The sequence below is a fragment of the Pipistrellus kuhlii genome, unplaced genomic scaffold (genome assembly GCF_014108245.1).
Source record: "Pipistrellus kuhlii isolate mPipKuh1 unplaced genomic scaffold, mPipKuh1.p scaffold_m20_p_11, whole genome shotgun sequence".
NCBI lineage: Eukaryota > Metazoa > Chordata > Mammalia > Chiroptera > Vespertilionidae > Pipistrellus > Pipistrellus kuhlii.
In genome coordinates this window covers 2,058,979-2,080,402 of record NW_023425416.1, presented here as the reverse complement: position 1 = coordinate 2,080,402, position 21,424 = coordinate 2,058,979, and the positions used below count along the sequence as shown (strand labels likewise).

The window sequence follows — 21,424 nt, the reverse complement described above, 5'->3', positions numbered from 1 at the left end:
GTGAGGGCTGGAAGCGAAGACAGCCGCAGCCCAGCCTGTTTGTCAGTTACCTAAGCGGGTGCGGGAAGCTCGGGGGTGGGGTGGGGGGTGTGTGTGACACTTTTACAGTTTACTGCCCCGCAACGTCACTCCTGAAATGTTAGGACAGTCTCCTCTGGACGCCCAGGCGGCTGGGAGATGAAAGACAGTCAGGGAGGACGCTGTTTTGTTCTCTGCGCCTTTTTAAATGAAGGGGACCACGGGGCGCCGCTTTAGTCAGAAGTGAGATTGGACGAGGGGAGCTGGATGACAGTCCTGCAAAGCTCGGCTGATTGTGGCGAGGACTCGCAGGAACCCCTGGACAGCCAGGTTTTCCTCCCCAAGCGGAGGCCAGTCGCCCCGCTCCGCCAGCCCGCGGGCCAGTGCGTTTGCCGCAGCGGCGCTGGAAGCAAACAGGCTGCTGGGCATCCTTTTCGGTTAAGGCAGGCTGAGGGCTAAAACTTTCTAGTGCCAAACCCTTCGCTGTTGTTTTTTTGGTTTGTTTCAAATAAGGACTTGGTGTTCCCTCTCAGACGTCTGAGCTGCGAGGAGGGGTGACGGTCGGAGAGCCGGCTGGGTCCGTCCTAATTAATATTTAATGGGCAGGTCTGTACCCTTGAGGCGAGAGGGAGCCGCTGACATTGACAGGGATCCCGAACCGGAGCTGCCCGGCGGGGTCCGGCTGGCGGCCTCTGCCCCGCGGGCCGCTGGGAGTTGTAGTTCCCGCGGGCCCCGCGAGCCGGGGAGGCCCCGCCCGGCCGAACTACAAGCCCCGGCGGCACGGGCGGCGGCCCCTCCCCGGCGAGTGCGAACCCCCGGCGCCGGGCGGCCGCGCGGGCGGCGGCGGGCAGAGCGGGCGCTGCGGGCGCGGACCCAGGCCCGCCTCCTCCCCTCGCCCGGCTCGGCGCTCGCCCGGGCGCCGCGGGGACGGAGCCGCAGCCATGCAGTCCGAGTCGGGCATCGTGCCGGATTTCGAAGTTGGGGAGGAGTTTCATGAAGAACCCAAAACCTATTACGAACTCAAAAGTCAGCCGCTGAAGAGCAGGTGAGGGGCCGCGGCTCGGCGCGGAGGGCGGGCGCCCGGCCGGGACAAGGACCCCGCGCCCTTGCCGCGCCCGCCGGGGGCTGCGCCGCGCCGGGGACCGGGGCCGGGGCTGCGGCCGAGGCGCTCGGCGGGCACAGGCAGCCGGGGCTCCGGGCCGGTCCCTCCGGGCGGCCGGCGGCGGAGGGCGAGGGCGGAGCGGCCGGGCCGCTGCGGGCGGGAGGGGGCCGCGGCAGGTGAGCCCTTCCTGGAGCGCGGGCGGCGGGGCTCGGAGGCCGCGGGCCGCGGGCGGGACCCCGGGGGAGCCGGGCGGGCGCGTGGCCTCTGGAGCCGCCGCTCCGGGCGCCGCCGCCCAGGTGCGCTCCCGCCCCGCCTCTCACCTGCGGGCGGGGCGGGTCTCCGTGCGGCCCAGCCCGCGGGCCGCACACCCCGAGGCCCGGCTCCCGGGGGGCGGGGGGCTGGAGGGCTGGGGGGCCCGCGCGGCGGCCGGCGTCCCCCTGGCCGGGCGGAACTTTGGGAGCGGAGCGGAGCCGGGTCCGCCGTGCACACCTGGTGCCCGCGCCTGCACTCCCGCCCGCGTTCTGCCGGAGGGCGGGTCCTCCCATCCGCTCCGGGCCGCCCCTGCGCGTGCGGTGTCCGGAGAGGAGGGGGTCAGGGCGGTGGGAGCGGGGGGTCCCGCCCTCGCAGCTGAGGGTGAGGCAGGCGGTGTAGCGGGGCGCCCGGTGCCCCTCACCGCAGGGGGTGGGGCTGGCAGGGCCAGGGGCCCAGCATCCAGGGAGATGGAGGAAGGGAGCGAGTCAGGGGCCCTGTGCCCGCCCCTGGGTGCAGGGGGCCGGTCGGGCACTGGGCTGAGGGCTTGGCAGCCCCGGACGGAATCCTTCAAGTTGGGGAAGAAAGTCCGATGCCAGCACCCCGCTGGCCGCCGCGGCCGCCCGCCTCGCAGATGCCCGCGGAGACTGTTAGATGCCTGAAGCGGGCCCGTGGTTGGCGATCCCTCCTCATAATGGCTGTCTTGTGTGCGAGACGGATTGTGTGTGTTGGGGGTTGGGAGTTTGGGTGATATTGTGCAAAGGGTATTGTTGGTTATGCTCATCGGGGCTGTGTGTGCGCTCCCTGAAGGGACCAGTGTGGTACGGAGCAGCCTCTGCTGCTGCTGCTGTGAGCAAACGCTCCCTGGCCAGAATGAGGGGACAGCGTGCGTGTGTGTGCGTGTGCATGTGTGTGTGTGTGTGTGTGGGGGGGGAGGTCCTGAAAGAAATGAATTAACCGGACTGTTTGGAACATTTCTGATGGTAGCCGATACATAATTAAAGGAGTTTGAGAGAGTGAAGAAAATACCATCTGGAAAACCCACATGAGTGCCACGGAGCTCGTGCCTGTTCTCGCTCAGTCAGTTGCTTGCCAGGTGAACGAGCGTGCTGGGGAGCTGGCGGGCACGTGCCAGGCGCCTGTGGGATGGGAAGAAATGGCTGCACATCAAAGTTGGAAGCAGGTGGGGGACAGCACCTGGGTGGAGAGCAAAGCTAAATCTAAAAAGTTGTCAAACTGTCTGTGGAACAGACACACATGCTCTTTGAAAGAAAGCAGTTAAATAAAATCTGTTAATAAACATATGAGGCTGGCAGAATTTCCCTATACTGTTTTTCGTCGGTGCCTGCGGGCTTGTCATCAGCATCTGCTGTGTGTCTCTAAAGGGACCACACATTGTGCAGGGCCTCCTCGTGGCTCTTTGACGTCTTCCACAGGCACCTTCCTCCCTTTAAGTATGGATTGGGAAAAGTTGAAGTGAACGGTCAGGACTGCTGTAGCTGTTTGTCTCTCACATCTCAGGAGTGTGTGTTAGCGTAGAAAATACATCCAGAATCTGTCCACTTCCCTTCAGCTCCTCTGCTACCACTTGGGTTCAAGCCCCCTGCTGCCCTCCCTGGGCTTACTGCAGTCGTCTCTTACCTGGTCTGCATTCCACCCTTACCCACTTTCATGGGGGTTCAACCCAGCAGCTATGCCGTTCCTGTTAAAACTGATTCTCAGCCCAGGGGTGATTTTGCCTCCCAGTTGATTAGCAATGGCTGGAAACATTTCTGGTCACCACAGCAGAGGGAATCATGCTGGCCTCTGCTAAGCAGCCTGCCTCCGTTCTACAGGGCACAAGGGAGCAGTTATTTGGCCCCAGATTGTCACCACCGAGGCTGAGAAACCCTATGTTAAAACTGTCACATCATGTCGTACCCTACTCACAAAACCTCCAGTGGCTCCTAGTTTTACTAAAACTCCAGAGCCAGGGGGCCTGCACGGTCAGGCTGCCTTCAGCTCTGCCTTGTTTCCTTCTGCCACTCCAGGCTCCCTCTGCTCCAGCCAGGCTGGTCTCCTGCTCCTGGAAAAGACCCCACCTCCTCAGGGCCTTTCAGTGGTTCCTGCTGGTCCCCTGGCCTGGACTGCCCTTTGCCAGAAAGCCATGGGGCTCCCTCTCCCTTTATAATTAATTAGTTAATTAGTTAATTGATTTATTTGTTGTTGTTACTCCTACCAGAGGATATGTTTTCCATTGCTTTTTTATTTTCTATTTTTTTAATGTATTTTCATTGATTTAGAGAGGAAGAGAGATACTAGAAATATGATGAGAATCATCCCTCGGCTGCCTCCTACACATTCCACATGAGGATGGAGTCTGCAACCCAGACATGTGCCTTGACCAGGAATCAAACCATGACCTCCTGGTTCATAGGTGGATGCTTGACCACTGAGCCAGCCTGTCCTGGCTCCATTGTTTTTTCAGGGAGAGTGGGAGGGAGAGAGAGGAAGTGGGGGAGAGAGGAGCAACATCGATGTGAGAGAGCCACACTGACTGGGCTGGTCACTTTCTACAGGCACTCTAACTGACCCAGGATGGGCAGTGAACCTGCAACCCAGGTACATGCCCTTGACTGGAAATCGAACCCATGACTCTTAGGAGTATGGTCCGATGGTCTAACCACTGAGCACACCTGCCAGGGCTCCAAGTCTCCCTTTAAATGCCATTCATCAAGCCTACCTTGACCACACTATTATTTATAATTGCTAATCTTGCAAACTCCCATCTTCCTCGCCCTGCTCTGTTTTTCCATGGTATTTATAACACATTCTGCAATTTTCTGATATGATGTGTTTATGGTTTTCCACACTGGACTGCAGGCTCCAAGGGAGCAGGGCTTTCTGTCTCTTCCTTGTTTACTGTCGTGCCCCAGAGTCAAGGACTGAGTTTCTCAACCTTGCACCATTGACATTTTGAACTGGGTGATTCCTGGCTGTGGGGGCAGGGTGCCTGAGCATCGCCTGGTGGTTAGCAGCGTGTCCCGCCTCTGCCACTAGAGGCTAGATAAATCCCTTCCCCACTTGTGACAACCGGAAACGTCTCCAGACATTGCCAAGTGTCCGTGAGGGGCAGAGTCACACCTGTTTTGGAACTACTGGCCTAGAACAACGCCTGGCACAATGAATGTTTGGTTTTTGTTTTAGCATTCAACATTGCATTCCTTTGAAGACAGACACCGCCAGGGCCTCTCCGAAGAGGCATTTAGGCAAGTGTGTCATGAAGAAGGACACGTGTCTTCCTTAGCCAGACTGCCTGCCTTCAGGGAGGGGGAGCCGGGGGTGTAGGTGATGGCAACTGCATCTTGGTTCTGCTCCCTGGCACAGCTGTGCCACAGGAAGCCACGTGCCACGAGCAGAGCGAAGGTTCTAAGGAAGCCTGGTGAGCAGTTTGGTTCCCCAACAGGTTTGAAGCCTCTGTGCGTGGTGGGGATGCGCTCTGAATGGGTGGCAGAGGAAAAGTGCCAATGTCGTGGGTGAGCCTAGAAGCCACACCAGCAGTCAGGTCAGGCTGCTGAATGCGCTCCTAGGAGCCGGGAAACTGTCAGTCTTCGGGACCTGAAGAAAACATTTAAAAATATGTAGCATCTTTGGGCTCACGTTTCTTCAGTTTGGTTCACTCAGTCCTGTGGGCTTGTAGTGGCTAGTGTAGGTTTCTTGGGCAGACTTCAAAATGGACTTAATCTAATTTCAGTTGTTTTCTCTTCTCAGATTTTTAGTGATGTTTCAGATAACTTCCTACAAATTAGAAATTAGTTTTTAATGGGACAGGATATAGTCTGGTTCCTAAATGCTGGCTCATCGGTGTGTGAAGTTTTCACAGGTTGGTGGTGCAGTGTTATCTGTAGTCATGTGAACATGCTTGGTATAAGGCCACTGCCACTTCATGGACTCATTCTCAGGTATTCCCTCCTGTCTTCCTATTAAAAAAGCCTTTTATTTCATGAAGTGATTAGAGGCCCGATGCACGAAATTCGTGCAAGAGTAGGCCTTCCTTCCCCTGGCTGATGGCACCGGTTTCCCTCTGGCACCTGGAACCCAGACTTTCCTTGCAGCTGCGGCTTCATTCTGGAAGGTCTTCTGGTTTAATTAGCATATTACACTTTTATTATTATAGATAGCCATTCTAGGAAAAACAAAACTGTCAATATTTTATTGGTTTCTGAGAGTTTCCTTGATTTTTGTGGTCTGGTCTGTAGGGACCCATTAGCATGAGGGTTACCAGCATTGTCTGCATCGCTATCTGTCCCTAACTGGCTGAGTGACCTTTGGCAGGCTCGCTAACTTCTGACTTCAGTTGCCTCCTCAGTCTTAAGAACATTAAATGAGGAAAAGTATTAGCATGGAGGCTGGTACATAGGAAGTGCTCAGTTGACAGATGTAGTTCTTGTTATTTTATTCCTTAGCTGTGAGACCTGACATTCCAGAAAGTGTTTGCATTTGTTGACTTTGGCTTTTTTCTCTAAAGCCAGTGTTATACAGTAAAACTATTCCAATTTTAATAAATTCTTCTTTGCTTTCATCCTAATGAGGCGTTCAGACAAATTTTTTAATTTTATATTTTTATTCCAATCTGCAATGGTTTCTTTAAGGTAATTTAAGAAAAGCTGTTGTGGCATCAGCACATACATAAAAATTCATATTCAATGGGTACCTATTGAGTTCTAATGCAAATCAATACCAATAATGGTAGCTAACATTTATTGAGCTTATACCAGCCCCTGCTCCAAGTGCTTTTTAAAAAAAAAAAATTATTTATTTATTTTTTTTTTACAGAGAGGAAGAGAGAGGGATAGAGAGTTAGAAACATCAATGAGAGGGAAACATCGACCAGCTGCCTCTTGCACACCCCCTCCCGGGGATGTGCCCGCAACCAATGTGCATGCCCTTGACCAGAATCGAACCTGGGACCTTTCAGTCCACAGACCAACGCTCTACCACTGAGCCAAACCGGTTTCAGCAAAACTAATGACATTTTAATTATAATTGTAAAAACAAGTAACGCTTATATAGTGCTTGCCAGGAATAATTCTGAATATTTTACTTATATTAACTCAGATAATCTTCACTTCAACCTTGGGCATATATATTTTTATCACTCTCATTTTACAAAGAAGGAAACAGAGGCATAGCAAGTCGATGGACCTGCTTCAGTGAGAGGCCACCTGGGTGTAGCCCAGGCTCTTGTCCATGACTCTGTTTCATTTCAAGGGCTCTGTGTGTGACTGTGGGAAAGGTGCGTCATGCCGTGCCTTCTCCAAAACTCCCCTTGTGGGTCGGGAGGGGAGGTGTGGATTCAGCTCAGCATACGAGCAAGAGTGTCATCTCCTCCGGGTGGCCACAGCATTGTATATTTAATAGAGGAACAGAAATTGGGGGCAGTTTTGTTAATAGGGGTATTTGAGTTTGAAGGTCAAGCATGCTCAAACATATTTTTCTCCCACATTAGATAAAGTGTTAGATGCCTTGGAAGGCATACTCTTAAAACAGACTTTTAGGGTGTTTGGTTACCCTTTTAACTTCCAACCAGAGTGCCAAGTCTTCCTCGTGGTCCACGGGCACCTGGTGGCTGAGAGGCTGGCTGGGATGCATGCGGACAGGTTCAGAGGGAACTGGCTGGAGGGTTGTGCCCTTGGCTTCGCCACTTAACTGCGATGTCTGTGTCCAACTCTTGACGTTTCAGTTTCTTTACCTGAAGATAGGACCAGAAGATCTGTCCTCTGAGAGTTGTAGAAGTTTTAAAGTTGTGATAAGATGTGTAAAAGCGCTTTGCAGAGTGCTCAGCCCAGGCTGGAAGGTGATGACAATCCCTTCTTTTCTGTTTTGTCTCGATCACAGTTTCCCTCTGCAGAGCAATGTCCTAGTGGTGTCTGAAGCAAAATGGACAAAATTGAAGCACTTTACCTGGCAGATGTTCAGTCTTGCTTTGCAGATGACTTGTGTGGGTGATTAGTTGGGAAGCTTGATTAAAGTGGGGTTGTAAGTGTGGTTTTGAGTGTTTGCAGATTTCCTTTTCCCAAGTACTGCTATTTATAGGAAAGATGAGAGTGTATGTATGTATGTGAGTGTGTTATTCCCGTTGAGTTCTGCAGTGCAGTTTGCACAGGCTGATGTTTATATCTGCTCCAGTTGTGCAAGCAGTGGAAAATATCCTTTTTTTAGAACAGTCACGTGCTTACTGTCAGGAATAGAACCTCAGTGTAAAAAAAAGTATCTTGGGACAAATCAAAGTTACTAAATTTCTCTCTCTAACTGCTTTGTTTCAGAACTAGCAGCATTAGGATAAATAATAGGAAACAAATCCTTAGTTAACATTTTTGGGGTCATTTTTCAGGGACAGTAAACAAGAGTTTCATTTGTTTTGTGTGCATGTGGTTTAAGTATAAAATATATTATGCTGTTAGGTTTGATTCATCGAAGTAAATTACAAAAATATGTTTGACTTAACTCCAAGTATGCATTATTTTGGTAAAATAATCCAGAAGATGGGTCAAAGGCAGTGAGGACGGTCACCCACACGTCGCTGACACTGTGAGGGCAGGGAGGACGGTCACCCACACGCCTCTGACACCGTGAGGTCAGAGAGGACGGTCACCCACACGTCGCTGACACCCTGAGGGTAGGGAGGACGGTCACCCACACGCCTCTGACACTGTGAGGGCAGGGAGGATGGTCACCCACACGCCGCTGACACTGTGAGGGCGGGGAGGACGGTCACCCACACGTCGCTGACACTGAGAACAGGGAGGACGGTCACCCACACGTCGCTGACACTGTGAGGGCAGGGAGGATGGTCACCCACACGCCGCTGACACTGTGAGGGCGGGGAGGACGGTCACCCACACGCCTCTGACACTGTGAGGGCAGGGAGGACGGTCACCCACACGCCTCTGACACTGTGAGGGCAGGGAGGATGGTCACCCACACGCCTCTGACACTGTGAGGGCAGGGAGGATGGTCACCCACACGCCGCTGACACTGTGAGGGTGGGGAGGACGGTCACCCACACGCCGCTGACACTGTGAGAACAGGGAGGACGGTCACCCACACGTCGCTGACACTGAGAACAGGGAGGACGGTCACCCACACGTCGCTGACACTGAGAACAGGGAGGACGGTCGCCCACACGCCGCTGACACTGTGAGGGCAGTTTGTAGGAGGCTTTGCACGCCCATGGAAGTGTGTGCACAGGGCCAGAATGGCCTGGCTGTACTGCTGGCATGGCTGCGGAAGGCCCCACACCCACTCTGTTCCTGAGGAATTGGGGAGGAGGACCAGCTCCCGTGTCTCAGGGGTGGGTCTGAAACATGGCTTCCCCATTTCTTCAATACCTCTTCCCTCTGCCACCTCTCACATGTGCCCTGAGGAATGAAGACACCTTAGAATGTCCATACAAGACAGCTGTCCTGAGATTGAGGCTCTTCTCTTCCGTGGCAGCATTTCTGTGCTGTGCATGGTAGGCACTGCGCTGGGCACTGCTGGGCATCTTGCAGATGGTCGCTCACTGGCTGGTGTTGAGCTGGGGCAGGTGTGGGCTGTAGGTTCTGAGAGTGGAGACCACAGTGAGAGAAAGATCCCCAAGGAAGGACATGGAACCTTGAAGTCATGAGGATTCTGTTGACCTCCCCAGGATGCTTCTAAATCATCGCTCAATCAGTTGAAGCAGAGGCAGGACTTTGGTGTCAGCAGGACCTGTTGTTTATTCCTCTACTTTTCCTTCCCTCCCCCCCTGAGCTCTTCTTACAACACTTTTAAAAAAAATATATTTTATTGATTTTGTACAGAGAGGAAGGGAGAGAGAGAGAGAGAGTTAGAAACATCGATGAGAGAGAGTCATCGATCAGCTGCCTCCTGCACCCCCCCCACTGGGGATATGCCCGCAACCAAGGTACATACCCTTGACCGGAATCGAACCCGGGACCCTTCAGTCCCCAAGCCGATGCTCTATCCATTGAGCCAAACCGGTCTCGGCTTCTTACAACACTTTTAAGTGCCTCTAGCTGCCACCTCTGCTGGCCATGAGGATCAAAGGTAGAAGGAGACAGGTGAGGGTTCTGTGCATCCTGCTTCCATCTTGGAGGTGGAGACGCAGTTAATAATTAACCAGAGTTGAGTGAGATAACTTTTTTAAAGAGATTTTTTTTAATTTTTATTTTATTTTTTAGAGAGAGAAACATCAATAAGAGGGAAACATCCATTGGCTGCCTCCTACATGTTCCGCTCCCTACTAGGGATTAAGCCCACAGCCCAGGCATGTGCCCTGACCAGGAATTGAACCAGCAACTCTTCAGTGCACAGGAAGACATCGAACCAACTGAGCCACACTGGCCAAAGCTGAGTCAGATAATTTTTGGTGTCATGAAAATTAATAGAGGAACAGAATGTTATTAATAGAGTGTGACTGGGAAAGAAGGGGGCTTTATTAGATTGGGTCATTAGGAATGAGCTCATTCATGGAGAAAGGGATTTGGAGGCAAGACCTGAATGTCTAAAATAAATGTGCAAATTTTATCACTACCACTCAGTAGCTATGGGTCTTTGGATGAGTTACTCAACCTCTCACCTCCATTCCCTCTTTTGTAAAATGGGGCAGTACTCCCTTGCAAGGCTGCTATGAAGATAAAAGGTAAGGCATGTAAAGCAGCTAACTTGAAGACAGCTAGGACTAGGTAAAGGCAACACTATTTTTAATCCATGGTTGGGGCTGGCAAAAGTAATACCCACATTGTCAACTGTGTCTGAGTAGTGGAGAAGAAATACAGACATTAATCTTCCCTCTAAGTGTTTATAACTTAGTCTTAAGTGTTTTCCTAATGCTGAGTGACTCAGAGATTTATGCTTGTCTGGATTAAAAATGCAGATGGGTCTTGTTATTTTATTATCCTTTCTTTCCTCTAGGATTGTCTTATGTGAGTTGTTGCCTAGTTCATCTCACTGTTGGTTGATTGAGATCATTCATGTCTGAACATGATTCCCTTATGTTTGGCTTAAGAATGGTTTTTGGCTGAATTTTGAATCACTTTTTGATATAAGGAAGAGGTCCAAGTAACCTAGGATTAAACAGTAAAGCCGAAGTTCTAACTGGTTTGGCTCAGTGGATAGAGCGTCGGCCTGCAGATTCAAGGGTCTCAGGTTCGATTCCAGTCAAGGGCATGTACCTTGGTTCATCCTTAGTAGAGGGTTTGCAGGATGCAACTGATCGATGTTTCTCTCTTATTGGTGTTTCTAACTCTATCCCTCTCCCTTCTTCTCTGTAAAAAAATCAATAAAATATATTTAAATTAAAAAAAGGAAAGCCTAAGATTGATTCAACAAATATACACACACACCACAAATGAATAACTCCTTAGAACTCCTGACTCCCAGTCCTATGTGTCGGCCCTGTATCACCCTTCCTGCGTGCGCTGCTGTGAAGATGTCAGTGCTGGTGCAGAAAAGGAAGAAGCCTCTCCCACACACCGCTTCAAGCTTTTATCAGCCTGGAGACCCACAGCAATGGTGTGCTTCAGTTCAGTCATTTACAAAGAGTCTTCACAGCGTTTTAATTTCAGTAGCTGGGTTCTTTAGTTGAAGTACACATGGAGTGGTAACTTTCAAAGGGAAAAGTCCTGAGTTGTGTGGGAACAAATATTTAAAATTCAAATCTAGTGAGTTACAGGTCTAGGGAGGGCAAGGGTAGAGTCCTAGGCTAGAAGAAAATTGTGGGTTATTGAGCAATTCTTGAGGAAGCATCTGTGGCCTTTGCCCTCCCACTCCACCCCTTCCCCAAAGTGGGATAAGTTGCTGAGTCACTCTTAACCGGCTTCCATGGGAAGAGGATTTGAGGTAGAGAACAGCCATTTAGCCTGATGGCAGAGATCATATGTGGGATTATGAAATGACAGATAGGAATGCTATCTTGTCTTTGGTACCTTTACTGTAATATGCTCCCAAATACTAACTGGTTCTAAAAAACATGTTTTTCCCAATATACCTTTTATTTTTATAACTGGAAATTTGAAACGTTTTGAAAGGAGAAGCATATAAAAATCCTGAAGATGGTTTTCCTATTTAATTTGGAACCTGGCACCATCCTAATGAAGTCTCCAGCAGCCCTCACAGCTGGAGACGGACACACAGATATTGTAGCGGCCCTCTCTCCATCAAAAGGACTAGCTACATTTTTTGAAGTTCTTTAGCTCTGTTGTATTACTGAACCTACATAACAGCATCATCTAAATTTAGAACATTGGCACCTCGGCCAATGGAATTCTTTGCAGTGAACTTACAATGCTTTTGGCAAAGAATGAGGATGAACATTCACATAGTATTGGCTGGTTAGGATCACTTACTGCAACGAGAAGAGAATGGCACCAACTCTGCATTATTGAAAATATTCTATTTATTTTTAAAGGAAGATTTTACAGTAGCTTATGTAAACATAAGCAACAGGCATGATTCCTTGTCCAAATAAAAGTTTGTCCACTTGCTGCTAAGAGGTGTGCATGGAGAGAAGCTCATGAGAGATGGGCACTGGCTAGTGGTGTATGGGACATTGACTATGTAGACTTTTTGGAACCTCCACATCTTGCATAATGTAGATGGTCATTTGTCCAACTGGTCTTTGGGTAGATAAACATTAATAATGTTTTAACTATAATAGATAAATGTTAGATATGTAAGTGCTAAATGATGGGATCCTGGAATGCGATTCTAATGATACTGATTATATACGGAAGCTTTAAATCTTTGTTGGTGCAGAGAGGAATGAGAGGGTTTTACGGACCTTCTTTGGTCATATATTATAGTCACTTAAATTTACCTGTGGGGCCTGCATGGCAAGGACAATGAATTGGGGATTCACTTTTGGAGTCAGTTATACCGTATTTCACCTTGCTGGCCTAGTGTACTCCTCTTTTTCACTTGGGTTCATGTACTTGACATCTTTCTAACCAGTCCTTGCTGGCAGCCAAATTCCCTTACCATGTATATTTCCTCTAGTGGACATTTTCACTTTGCCTACACAGTCTCCTTTCCAAACCTTGTACCACCCCCTTCCTCCATGCTCAGCTCACGTGCTTTAGGGGTAGAGAATTTGACACAGGCCGAGCCACATTTCTTCCTTGCAGGGATTAGGTTCAGTTAGGTACATGTCGGCTCATGAAAATGAATCTCAGGGTTTTGCTCAGGTGCTATCAGGAAGAGATGCTCCCTTTATTTCCATTGATCTTGAACTTGGGAAGCTTGAGAATAAACTGCTACCATACCTTGGAGACAGTGAAAAACTAAGTCTTTATATTAGGTCGTCATATCTGTAATAAATAGTTCCTGGTTGGCAGGAAGCTTTCCATATGCCAAATCCAGAACACAGGCTCCTTCCACCTTCTGGTTCTGTCATTGCCTAGATCTCAGGAGCCCTTGTGACCAGTGGTGGAAAGAGAAAGATGAGTAGAAGGTATACACTGAGGTCCAGACGTGACTGGCATCCCTTCTGTGCTGCTTCTGTTAGTGAAGACCAGTCTCATGTCCTTTTTTTTTTAATTATTATTATTAAAATCACCACCCTGCTTCCCATCCACCATCACCACTACCATCTTAGTGCATTGGTTTTCAAAATGTGGCCTCAGACCAGCAGCGTCAGCATCACTCAGCAACTTGTTCGAATATATTGATAATTCTCAGACCCTACAGTGAGGCACCTGGAGTCAGAAATTGTTGGAGGTGTGTTCTGGCAGACTGTGTTCTAAACTCCACAGCAGATGGTGATGCCCACAAGTTTGAGAACTGCTGCCCTAATGCTTTTACCATAAGCCCCATGTCCCCGGATTGAATTATCCTTATAGTACTGTTCTAGAGTGAAACATTTTCTGGATTACAATACATTTAGTAAAGAAATGTGTTGCTGATCACGGTCAGGCCAGAGGTAATCACTGACAGTAATTCCTTGCCGATTAAAAAAGAGAAAAGGAAAACCCCCTCTAGAAAGTCAGCCCTCAGCCGGCCTCGGTGAGACCGGGGTGGCTCCTGGTTGCCCAGATGTGCTCGCTGAGGGATTTGGCATTAGCCAGCTTTGTCACCATAGCAGCCAGCCCAGTTCGCACAAGAGGCTTGCAGTTTAATCTGGACTCACACTTGTGAAATGTGAAGCGTACTGTAGTCACTTGACTGAGAGACTTGGTTGAGAAACAGGGTGATCGTGATTGTGAGCATGCCCACATGACCAAATTTGTTTTTCTCAAAACTTCTGCTGAATAAAACTTGAAATATGACTGTCAGCCTGTTTTCCTGTCCTAATGAATTCCAGACAGTTTGTAGAGTGTGGGAGCTTCCAAAACAGAGGAGTGGAATGACTGACCAGCCAGCATCTGTTTTGTCAGACGTAGGGCTGAGCTGACCGAACAGTCATCCCTCCCGAATCTTCCCAGGCTGCTCACTGCTGTGGAGGGAAGGCACGGCAGTGTGTGCCCACAAAGGAGCCCGTGGAAAAGCTCTGGACTTGTTCCTCGCCAGGAGATTCACCACCTGTGATTAGTCCACTGAGGCTGAGAACCCAAGCGTGTGTTTTTCTGCATCTGACCTTCTCCAGAGGAAAAGCCCTGATGTTTTTGGACAAAGAATCTGCTCTTATTGTAAACTGGTTAAGAGCCGTAACCAGTCCAATCAGCATAAAGTTCTGGGTTTAACCTTTTGAGTAAGAAGGGTTTTTAACTTAAATTTCAGTTTGACTACCTACATGCTCTTTTATCATTGGGCAAATTATTTTGTAGTCTCTGTTTCCACAGTGGACTGAGCAGGGCTCCTGGGTAACAGTGGATTTAAGTCAGGAGGAGCCGTGTGCATTCCAAGCAGTGAGTCGGAAGAGTGCTCAGCCCAGGCCTGGCCTTGGTCAGCGCTCTGACACCGCCTCCCTCACTGCGGCTCGCTCTGTATCCATGACTTCAGCAAGGCTGTTGACTTGAAATGCATTTTTACTTTTAGACACTTGAATAAAGAGAAAGAGCACAAAGGCAGCCAGCAGGAAAAGAAGAGGTTCTGTAGAGAAGGGATATGGGACAGAGTGGTCCCCAAACCGGACAGGCAGCCTCAGGATCCTTGGCAGTGAGGCAGGTCAAGTAGTGCTGACCTGTAGGACGCCCGCAGGAGGTTCTGAGATGGCACGTGCTGCTACAGGTAAGGCCTGACTTTTGTGGCCAGAACAGTCTTCATCCCTATCACATGCTTCCTTTCATCATAATTACAGACTGCAGCGAGGCAGAGGAAGAAATAACATGATGCGTAGCTGGGTTTCACAATACTGCACGCTGGAGCAGCTGAGCTCTGCCGCCCCCATGCAGGCCTCCGTCATTCCTAACTGTTGTGTGTCAGCTGGCCTGCAGTGGCTTCCGCTTTAGCTTTTCACATTTAGCACGGCAGTCTATAGTTAACTTTACCTAGTAAAAGTCATTATACCTATATTATCGAATCTTAAAATCCTTACAACTTTCATTTTTCTAAAGGTTTCCCTTCCATTATAGCTTTTTTTTTTTTTTTTTTTTTTTTTTTTTTTTTTTTTAAAAGACTGGAACCTAAGTTTCAATCCACACCAATACAATAGCTTGCTTTTCTTTTTTCCAACTTTGTTGAGGTCTAATTGCCAAATATGAATTGTATATATTTCAGGTGTATAATTTGTTTTGTTATCTGTGCACAATTGAGAAGTGTTTACCACAGCAATACTTGCTTTTTTTGATTGTTAAAAGTTTCATCCCTAAATCTGTGGTTAACCAGGTCACCAGCAAGCACCAGGGGATTAGCCAGAATGATCACCCTCTTAGGATAGTGCCCCAGATCATACACACACACACACACACACACACACACACGCATATCCATCAAATACAGCCTGGTCCTGGTGCATAGATGCCTAGGGCTCCTGCCTCACAGATTGCTGTGAGGGTATAGTGAAGTCAGAGAGCACTGCCTGTGCACGGGCCCAATTCTGCCTGGTGGCTGCCACTCCTGCTGTGCCACCCGGCTGCCCTCTTTGGGTTCAGTGCCACTAGAATTAAGGAGTTTACATGAGAGTAAGAGTGGTTAATCTGGGCACGTACTGTTGACTCTACCATTGTGTCTCTATTAAGTAAGTAGATAATTGATTTTCTAGAGCTGAAAAACATCCAGGCATAGAGTCTATTCTCCAGTGTTTGGGATATATGTAGCATGTTTTCAAATGTGCTTACATATATCCCAACTGTCAGCTGCTGTGTGCAAAGGGATGGGAGCAAATTTGATTACCAGTTAATGGGATACATCCGCCAGAATCCATACGTACTTTATACTAGCACAGAGTGGTTTTCAGAGCACTAGTTGCCATTCTCTTGTATTGTCACGACTAACCAAAACTAGACTCTGTTACACAGTTCCTATCCTGGAATTTTGTAAAAAAACACAGGGAAAATGATGTTTTCCTTTTTACCTGTGATTGAAACATACATTCACATAATCAAAACACGCATCAAATTAGATGCCTTACAGTGAGAACCAATATACTTGGAGAATAAATGAGCGCAGGAGAGAATGAGCGATGGCCAGTTTGATGGGCTTCTGACTCTGCACATCAGTGAGAGGACAGGATGAATCATCTGTGTAGGCCGGAGTTGGGAGTTAAGACACTCGTAACTAGGGGAAGAGGAAATGGACAAGACCGTTTTGGAAGTTTTCAGAACAGATTTATTTCTTAGGCATCTGAATAGGTGGACATTAAGAGATCTGACTCCCGCCGAAACCGATTTGGCTCAGTGGTAGAGCATTGGTCTGTGGACTGAAAGGTCCCAGGTTCAATTCCGGTCAAGGGCATGTACATTGGTTGCGGGCACATCCCTGGTGGGGGGTGTGCAAGAGGCAGCTGGTTGATGTTTCTCTCATCGACGTTTCTAGCTTTCTATCTCTCTCCCTTCCTCTCTGTAAAAAATCAATAAAATATATTAAAAAAAATTAAAAAAAAAAAAGAGAGATCTGACTCCTACTTTCTTAGCGTCATGGTTTGGGAATTATTTGCAAGATCCTTGGGCAAGTTTTTTTTGCCCGTGAGGTAAAATAATATTCAGAATATATCTATTGAGTCTACTATGGAGTCAGAAAGTAATGCGAACAGAAAGGGTCAGCACTACTCCACTGTCACTGTCAGCAAAGGGGCAGCTATGGAGCCTACATGAAGTCAGAGCTGATCAGGAGCCAGAGGACCTCTCTTCTGGGGGAGGGAAAACGCCCCCTGGTGGTCATATTACTTACATTGCAAAATAAACAGTATTTATTTATTTACTAGAGGGCCTGGTGTACGAAATTCGTGCACTCTACACCAGATTGTGAGAGGGTGTAGACCAGGCGGAGGGACCCCACTGGTGCGCAATTGGGGCTGAGGAGGATCACAGGAGGTTGGCCAGTTGGGGAGGAACCTGGGTGGGCTCCAGGGCATGTCTGGCCCATCTCACTCAGTCGCAATTGACCAGACCCCAGCAGCAAGCTAACCTAGTCCGAGCTTTAGCATGTCATAGTGACTGGGTGACCTGTTGACTCTGATCCCTGGTGGTCAGTGCACATCATAGCAATTGAGCAGCCTTAGCATATCATTAGCATATTGTGGTCTAATTGGTTGAATGGCCTACTGGACAATCGAACACTTTGCATTTTAGGCTTTTATTATGTGGATTGGGAGTGGTACATTATTTAAAACAATACATCCAACATATTACCAAGTCAATATAGGTAATCAATATAGGTTTTTTATTGAGGTAAAATCGACATATAAAATTATGTTATTTTTATATATACCACATAAGGATTTGATATTATAAAATGATCATCATGCTGTCTAGTTAACATCCATCTCTGTACATAGTTACAGAATTTATTTTTCTTGTGATGCGAACTTTAGGATTTACTCTCATAGCAACTTTCAAATATGCAATGGAGTATTAACTATAGTCATGCTGTACTTGCATCCCCAGGACTTATTTATTTAATAGCTGGAAATTGTACCTTTTTATCCCCTTCACTCATGCCACCAACCCCATCACCCACCAATCTATTCTCCATATTGATGAGCTTTTTTTTTTTTTTTCTTTTTTCCATTTTAGATTCCACATATAAGTGATCATATTTAATGTAAGAGATCATATATAAGTGAGAAATATATATTTAACTTATATTCACTAATGACAACTTTCAGTTTTAAGAAATCAAGCATCTTCCTCCTATAGATAGGCTAGTAGGAGACTTATTTCATTGTCTCTCAGTCCTCACTTGAAGGTGGGCTCACAGGAACAGGGAACATGTTAGCTCACTGGGCATCTCCAGCATCCAGGATAGTGAGTGTCCAATAAATGTTTCTTGAAGAAAGAATGAGAAGAATGGATGGAGTGTTGTTTCTGGTGTGCTAGAAGGGATCAGTAACTTTGGGGAATTCTGTTAAACTCTACCTCAACTTTTCTTCTTATTAGTGATGGTCCCTTGTTACGGTTTTGTGAACCTCAGTTTTCTCACCTAAACTATGAGAATAATATTTCCTTCTTGGAATAGCTGTGAAGGTTTTGGAGGATAAGGGTAACATTCCTGGTGTATGAAAACTCGATCCATTAGGCTAGTAGGGGCAATGCCTATTGTTACTACCGTGTTTCCCCTAAAATAAGACATCCTCTGAAAATAAGACCTAGCGCATGGAAAGATAAGACATCCCCTGAAAATAAGACCTAGCACAACTTTGGGAGAAAAAAATAATATAAGACACTGTCTTATTTTCGGGGAAACAGGGTACTATTGGTCCAAAGAGATGAAATAAAAATACACTTACTTTTCATTATTTGTGGTAGTTACCACAAATAATGAAAAGTAAGTGTATTTTTATGAAGTCACATGGATATTTAATTAGGGATTAGTGAACTGTGGCCCCTAGGCTAGGGGTGTCGAACTTAATCAGAGAAGGGGCCAAAATCTAAAATCCAGCCTAAATCGCAGGCCGAATGGTTTACTGAACAGTCATAAACTGTCATTGTGATGGAAACGCAGCGGAGTGCAGTGATGACAGCGCGGTGCGGGCCACATTGCAAGGCCTGGCGGGACGGATTTGGCCCGCAGGCCTTGTGTTTGACACATGTGCCCTAGGGAAATAAGATTAGGTTCCTATGAGCCTGTGGTCACATTTTTGTCAGCTGGTTGAAATATAACCTTATCTTATATGTGTTTCTGGTTGAAGACATTTTACTTAGGGTATATATTATAGGTTTATTAACAATGAACCCCCGGCCAGCAGCACTGTCAGTCCTGTCTGAAGGAAGCTTTTTGATACCTGCATGTTCTCCACAAGGCACAGCAGGGCCTTCTTGTGCTGAGGTGGGTCCTGGAAGCAGTGAAGTCCCGCCACTAGCACACTGGTTTACTACGTAAGAGCTGACACTGGAAGGCAGAGTGTCTGCCTTCCTGCTCTGACCTTACTGGGGAATGCATTTTTCACTTTTCTGTTTTCAGATGGCTGCAAAAATACTGTGAACTCTGATTTTGGTTACAAATAAATTTTAGCAAGCAGGTGAACTCGCAAATAGGGAATCCATCTATAATGATGTTTGGCTATTAATTTTTTTTTTTTAATCTAGCTGTCTTTCTCTAGCAATCCTTTTCTGATTACAAAATATGCTCACTGGGAAAACATTTTAAAACACTGTCTCCCCAACACTGTTATGGGTTATATATTGTAAATGAAGCCACTATAGTACATCTTTTTCAGGGACCTGACCTTCCATTTTTAGTTGTTTATTAACCAGTAAGAATAGCTCATCACTTTCAGATCTTTAAAATTCAGTGGGACAGTTCTGATATGCTTCTCTTTCTTTTGCTATAATTTCTCTGCTCTTAGGGTGTGGAGTGTAAGAATGGTACCTAGGAAAGAGGTCAGAGGGATTATGGGACCTTGCTGGAGAATCCAGCAGAAAGCAGTGGGTGCTGGGAAATTCTTCTGTTGGAAGTCTTCGAAATAGGCTCAATTTACGCATAACTTACAAGATAAAGATGAAGATTTTGACTTCTCAGTGCACTGAAAATTAGCATATTGTAACTGTCAGCGTAGCCATTATTGCAGATATTAATTGAGCACTAGTTGGGTGTGCGTGGGGGTCTTTTAGGAGGAGGGCAGAGAAAGCTTGTGTCAGTGGCTGTAGTAGTTTTTAGTTATCTATCAGATAGAGCCCACAATTTAATAACAAGAAAGAAATACAGACAGCAGTAATAATAACAGCAGCATCTACCATTTTTAAAGCCCCCTTTAACAGGCTGTGTTTTGTGCTAGGGTTTTACTCTGGTTTATTATATGTTTAGGAAACTGAAATTCACTGGGGTCGAAGTAATAAAAGTTGCATGTCACTGGAGTTAAAGTATCAAAAGTTGCATTTTTTTCTGCCTTGCACTTGCAGCCTGCCATTTGCGTTTTGCACTGCATCCTTGTGCACTATAAAAAGAATGGCTTGTTTAGTCTGTATGTGTCTATGCATGTTTCTGCTTGTGTGTATGTGTAGCTATCTATTTGTCTTGGTTCTAGGATAAGGAAGGTACCTATGTAATCTTCCCCCCGCCCCCCCCCCCCCCCAAATATTTTTCCTGTGCTAGAAAAGTCAAGAAGCTGAAATAGCAGAAATGAATAATTCAGATCTAGTTGAGTTACAAACATTAAGGTAACTAATATCTACCAGGAACTGTATTAAGTATTTCAAATGTTTTATATAGTAATTTAATCCTCATATGAGGTAGGTAGGATCCCACTTTATAAATGAAGAAACTGATGCTGGGCCATCTTAAATCACTTGTCTAAAATCACTCAAATGAGGGAGGAACCAAGACTTAAACTGAGGACTGTTTGACTTCAAAGCTCACGCTCTTATCTATTATATTTGCTGTGATGGCTGCTGTATATATTGGGGTACCTAGGTGAGTCAGGATATGAAGTGATTAGGAAGACAACTCATGTTGATTTTGGAATAGAAAGAGGACTAGTTTTCTGATGAAGTAAAGACAAGAGACTCTGGGTGTGGTTGAGATCTGAATCCAAGATAAACAGGTCTATCTATTAAAGGTGCTCCTAGCACACTTGGCTGCACAGTCCTTTGTTTTCAAAGCTGTTTCTGAAGAAGGAAGGGAGATAGGTTGTCAGGGCTCCTGGAAAGGCAGCAAAGATGAGATGGTGGGTAATCATTCTAAAGGGTGTGGTGTGTAAGTTGTACATTTTCCTCATTCCTCACTAAGGATCTTTGTTCCTAGTTGATGATATCTAGAAGTCTTGCCTACAAAGCCATCCTTGTGGTTCACCACTGAACACATAGCTCCAAACATCTTGATGCTTTTCACTCCCCTCTCTCTCTTTCACCCCTAACCTGACTTGTTAATTGCTTTTCTTGTGTGTCTTCATAAAGTTGTAGCCAGTCTGTTCCATTTTGGACTGTTTATTTTTGAATGTCAAAGGTCTTGAAACATAATGTTGTGTAATGAACATAGCTTCTGCTTTGATATGTGTGTTAAGAGCATTAGTCATTGCAAAGCATTGAGTTAAAGGGTTTTCAATAAAAGGATATAATGATATAATAGGAAGAAGTTATAAAAATACTTAGTTGATGGCTTTAATGATGAGCCATATTCTTAGTGGGTTCCATTAGTGATGAGTTAGAGATTCACAAAATGAAGTAAAAGCATTCTAACTCTTATTGATGGGAGAGGAGGAAGACCAACAATTTAAAAACCCCACTTAATTTTCATACAGACCAAGCATAAACTTCCTGAGTTTTCAATGCTTCTGCTCTGGATTTGCTACCTTGTGTGTATCTTTACCATGAGAAACGTTGGCGATTTTCATGAGCTATTATCAATAGGGTCTCCTGGGCTGCATCTTGTCGGAAAGCCTGGAGCCTTGTAATGACCTCTGTTTGGCAAGCCAAAGGCATCCTTCGCAACTCCAGCAGAGAGCCAGGGGTTTTCTGAGCGAAGGAGAAGAGTCTTTGCCTGTGGAGTTGACTTTATGAA

The 21,424-nt window shown here is 47.0% G+C and overlaps 1 protein-coding gene across 9 annotated transcripts in view; it reads left to right on the top strand.

Annotated features, from left to right (window-relative positions):
- Nucleotides 1-801: 801 nt before the first annotated feature.
- Nucleotides 802-21,424, top strand: part of MITF (melanocyte inducing transcription factor) — a 216,539-nt gene continuing 195,916 nt past the window's right edge. For 3 of the 9 annotated variants that reach the window (XM_036430560.2, XM_036430559.2, XM_036430558.2), the window contains exon 1: nucleotides 805-1,063. In XM_036430560.2, the coding sequence (XP_036286453.1) occupies nucleotides 960-1,063 (104 nt within the window). In that variant the 5' untranslated portion in view covers nucleotides 805-959. Of the gene's footprint in view, nucleotides 1,064-21,424 lie in introns of all 9 variants that reach the window. The other 6 variants (XM_036430554.2, XM_036430561.2, XM_036430557.2 and 3 more) reach the window with 4 other exon arrangements.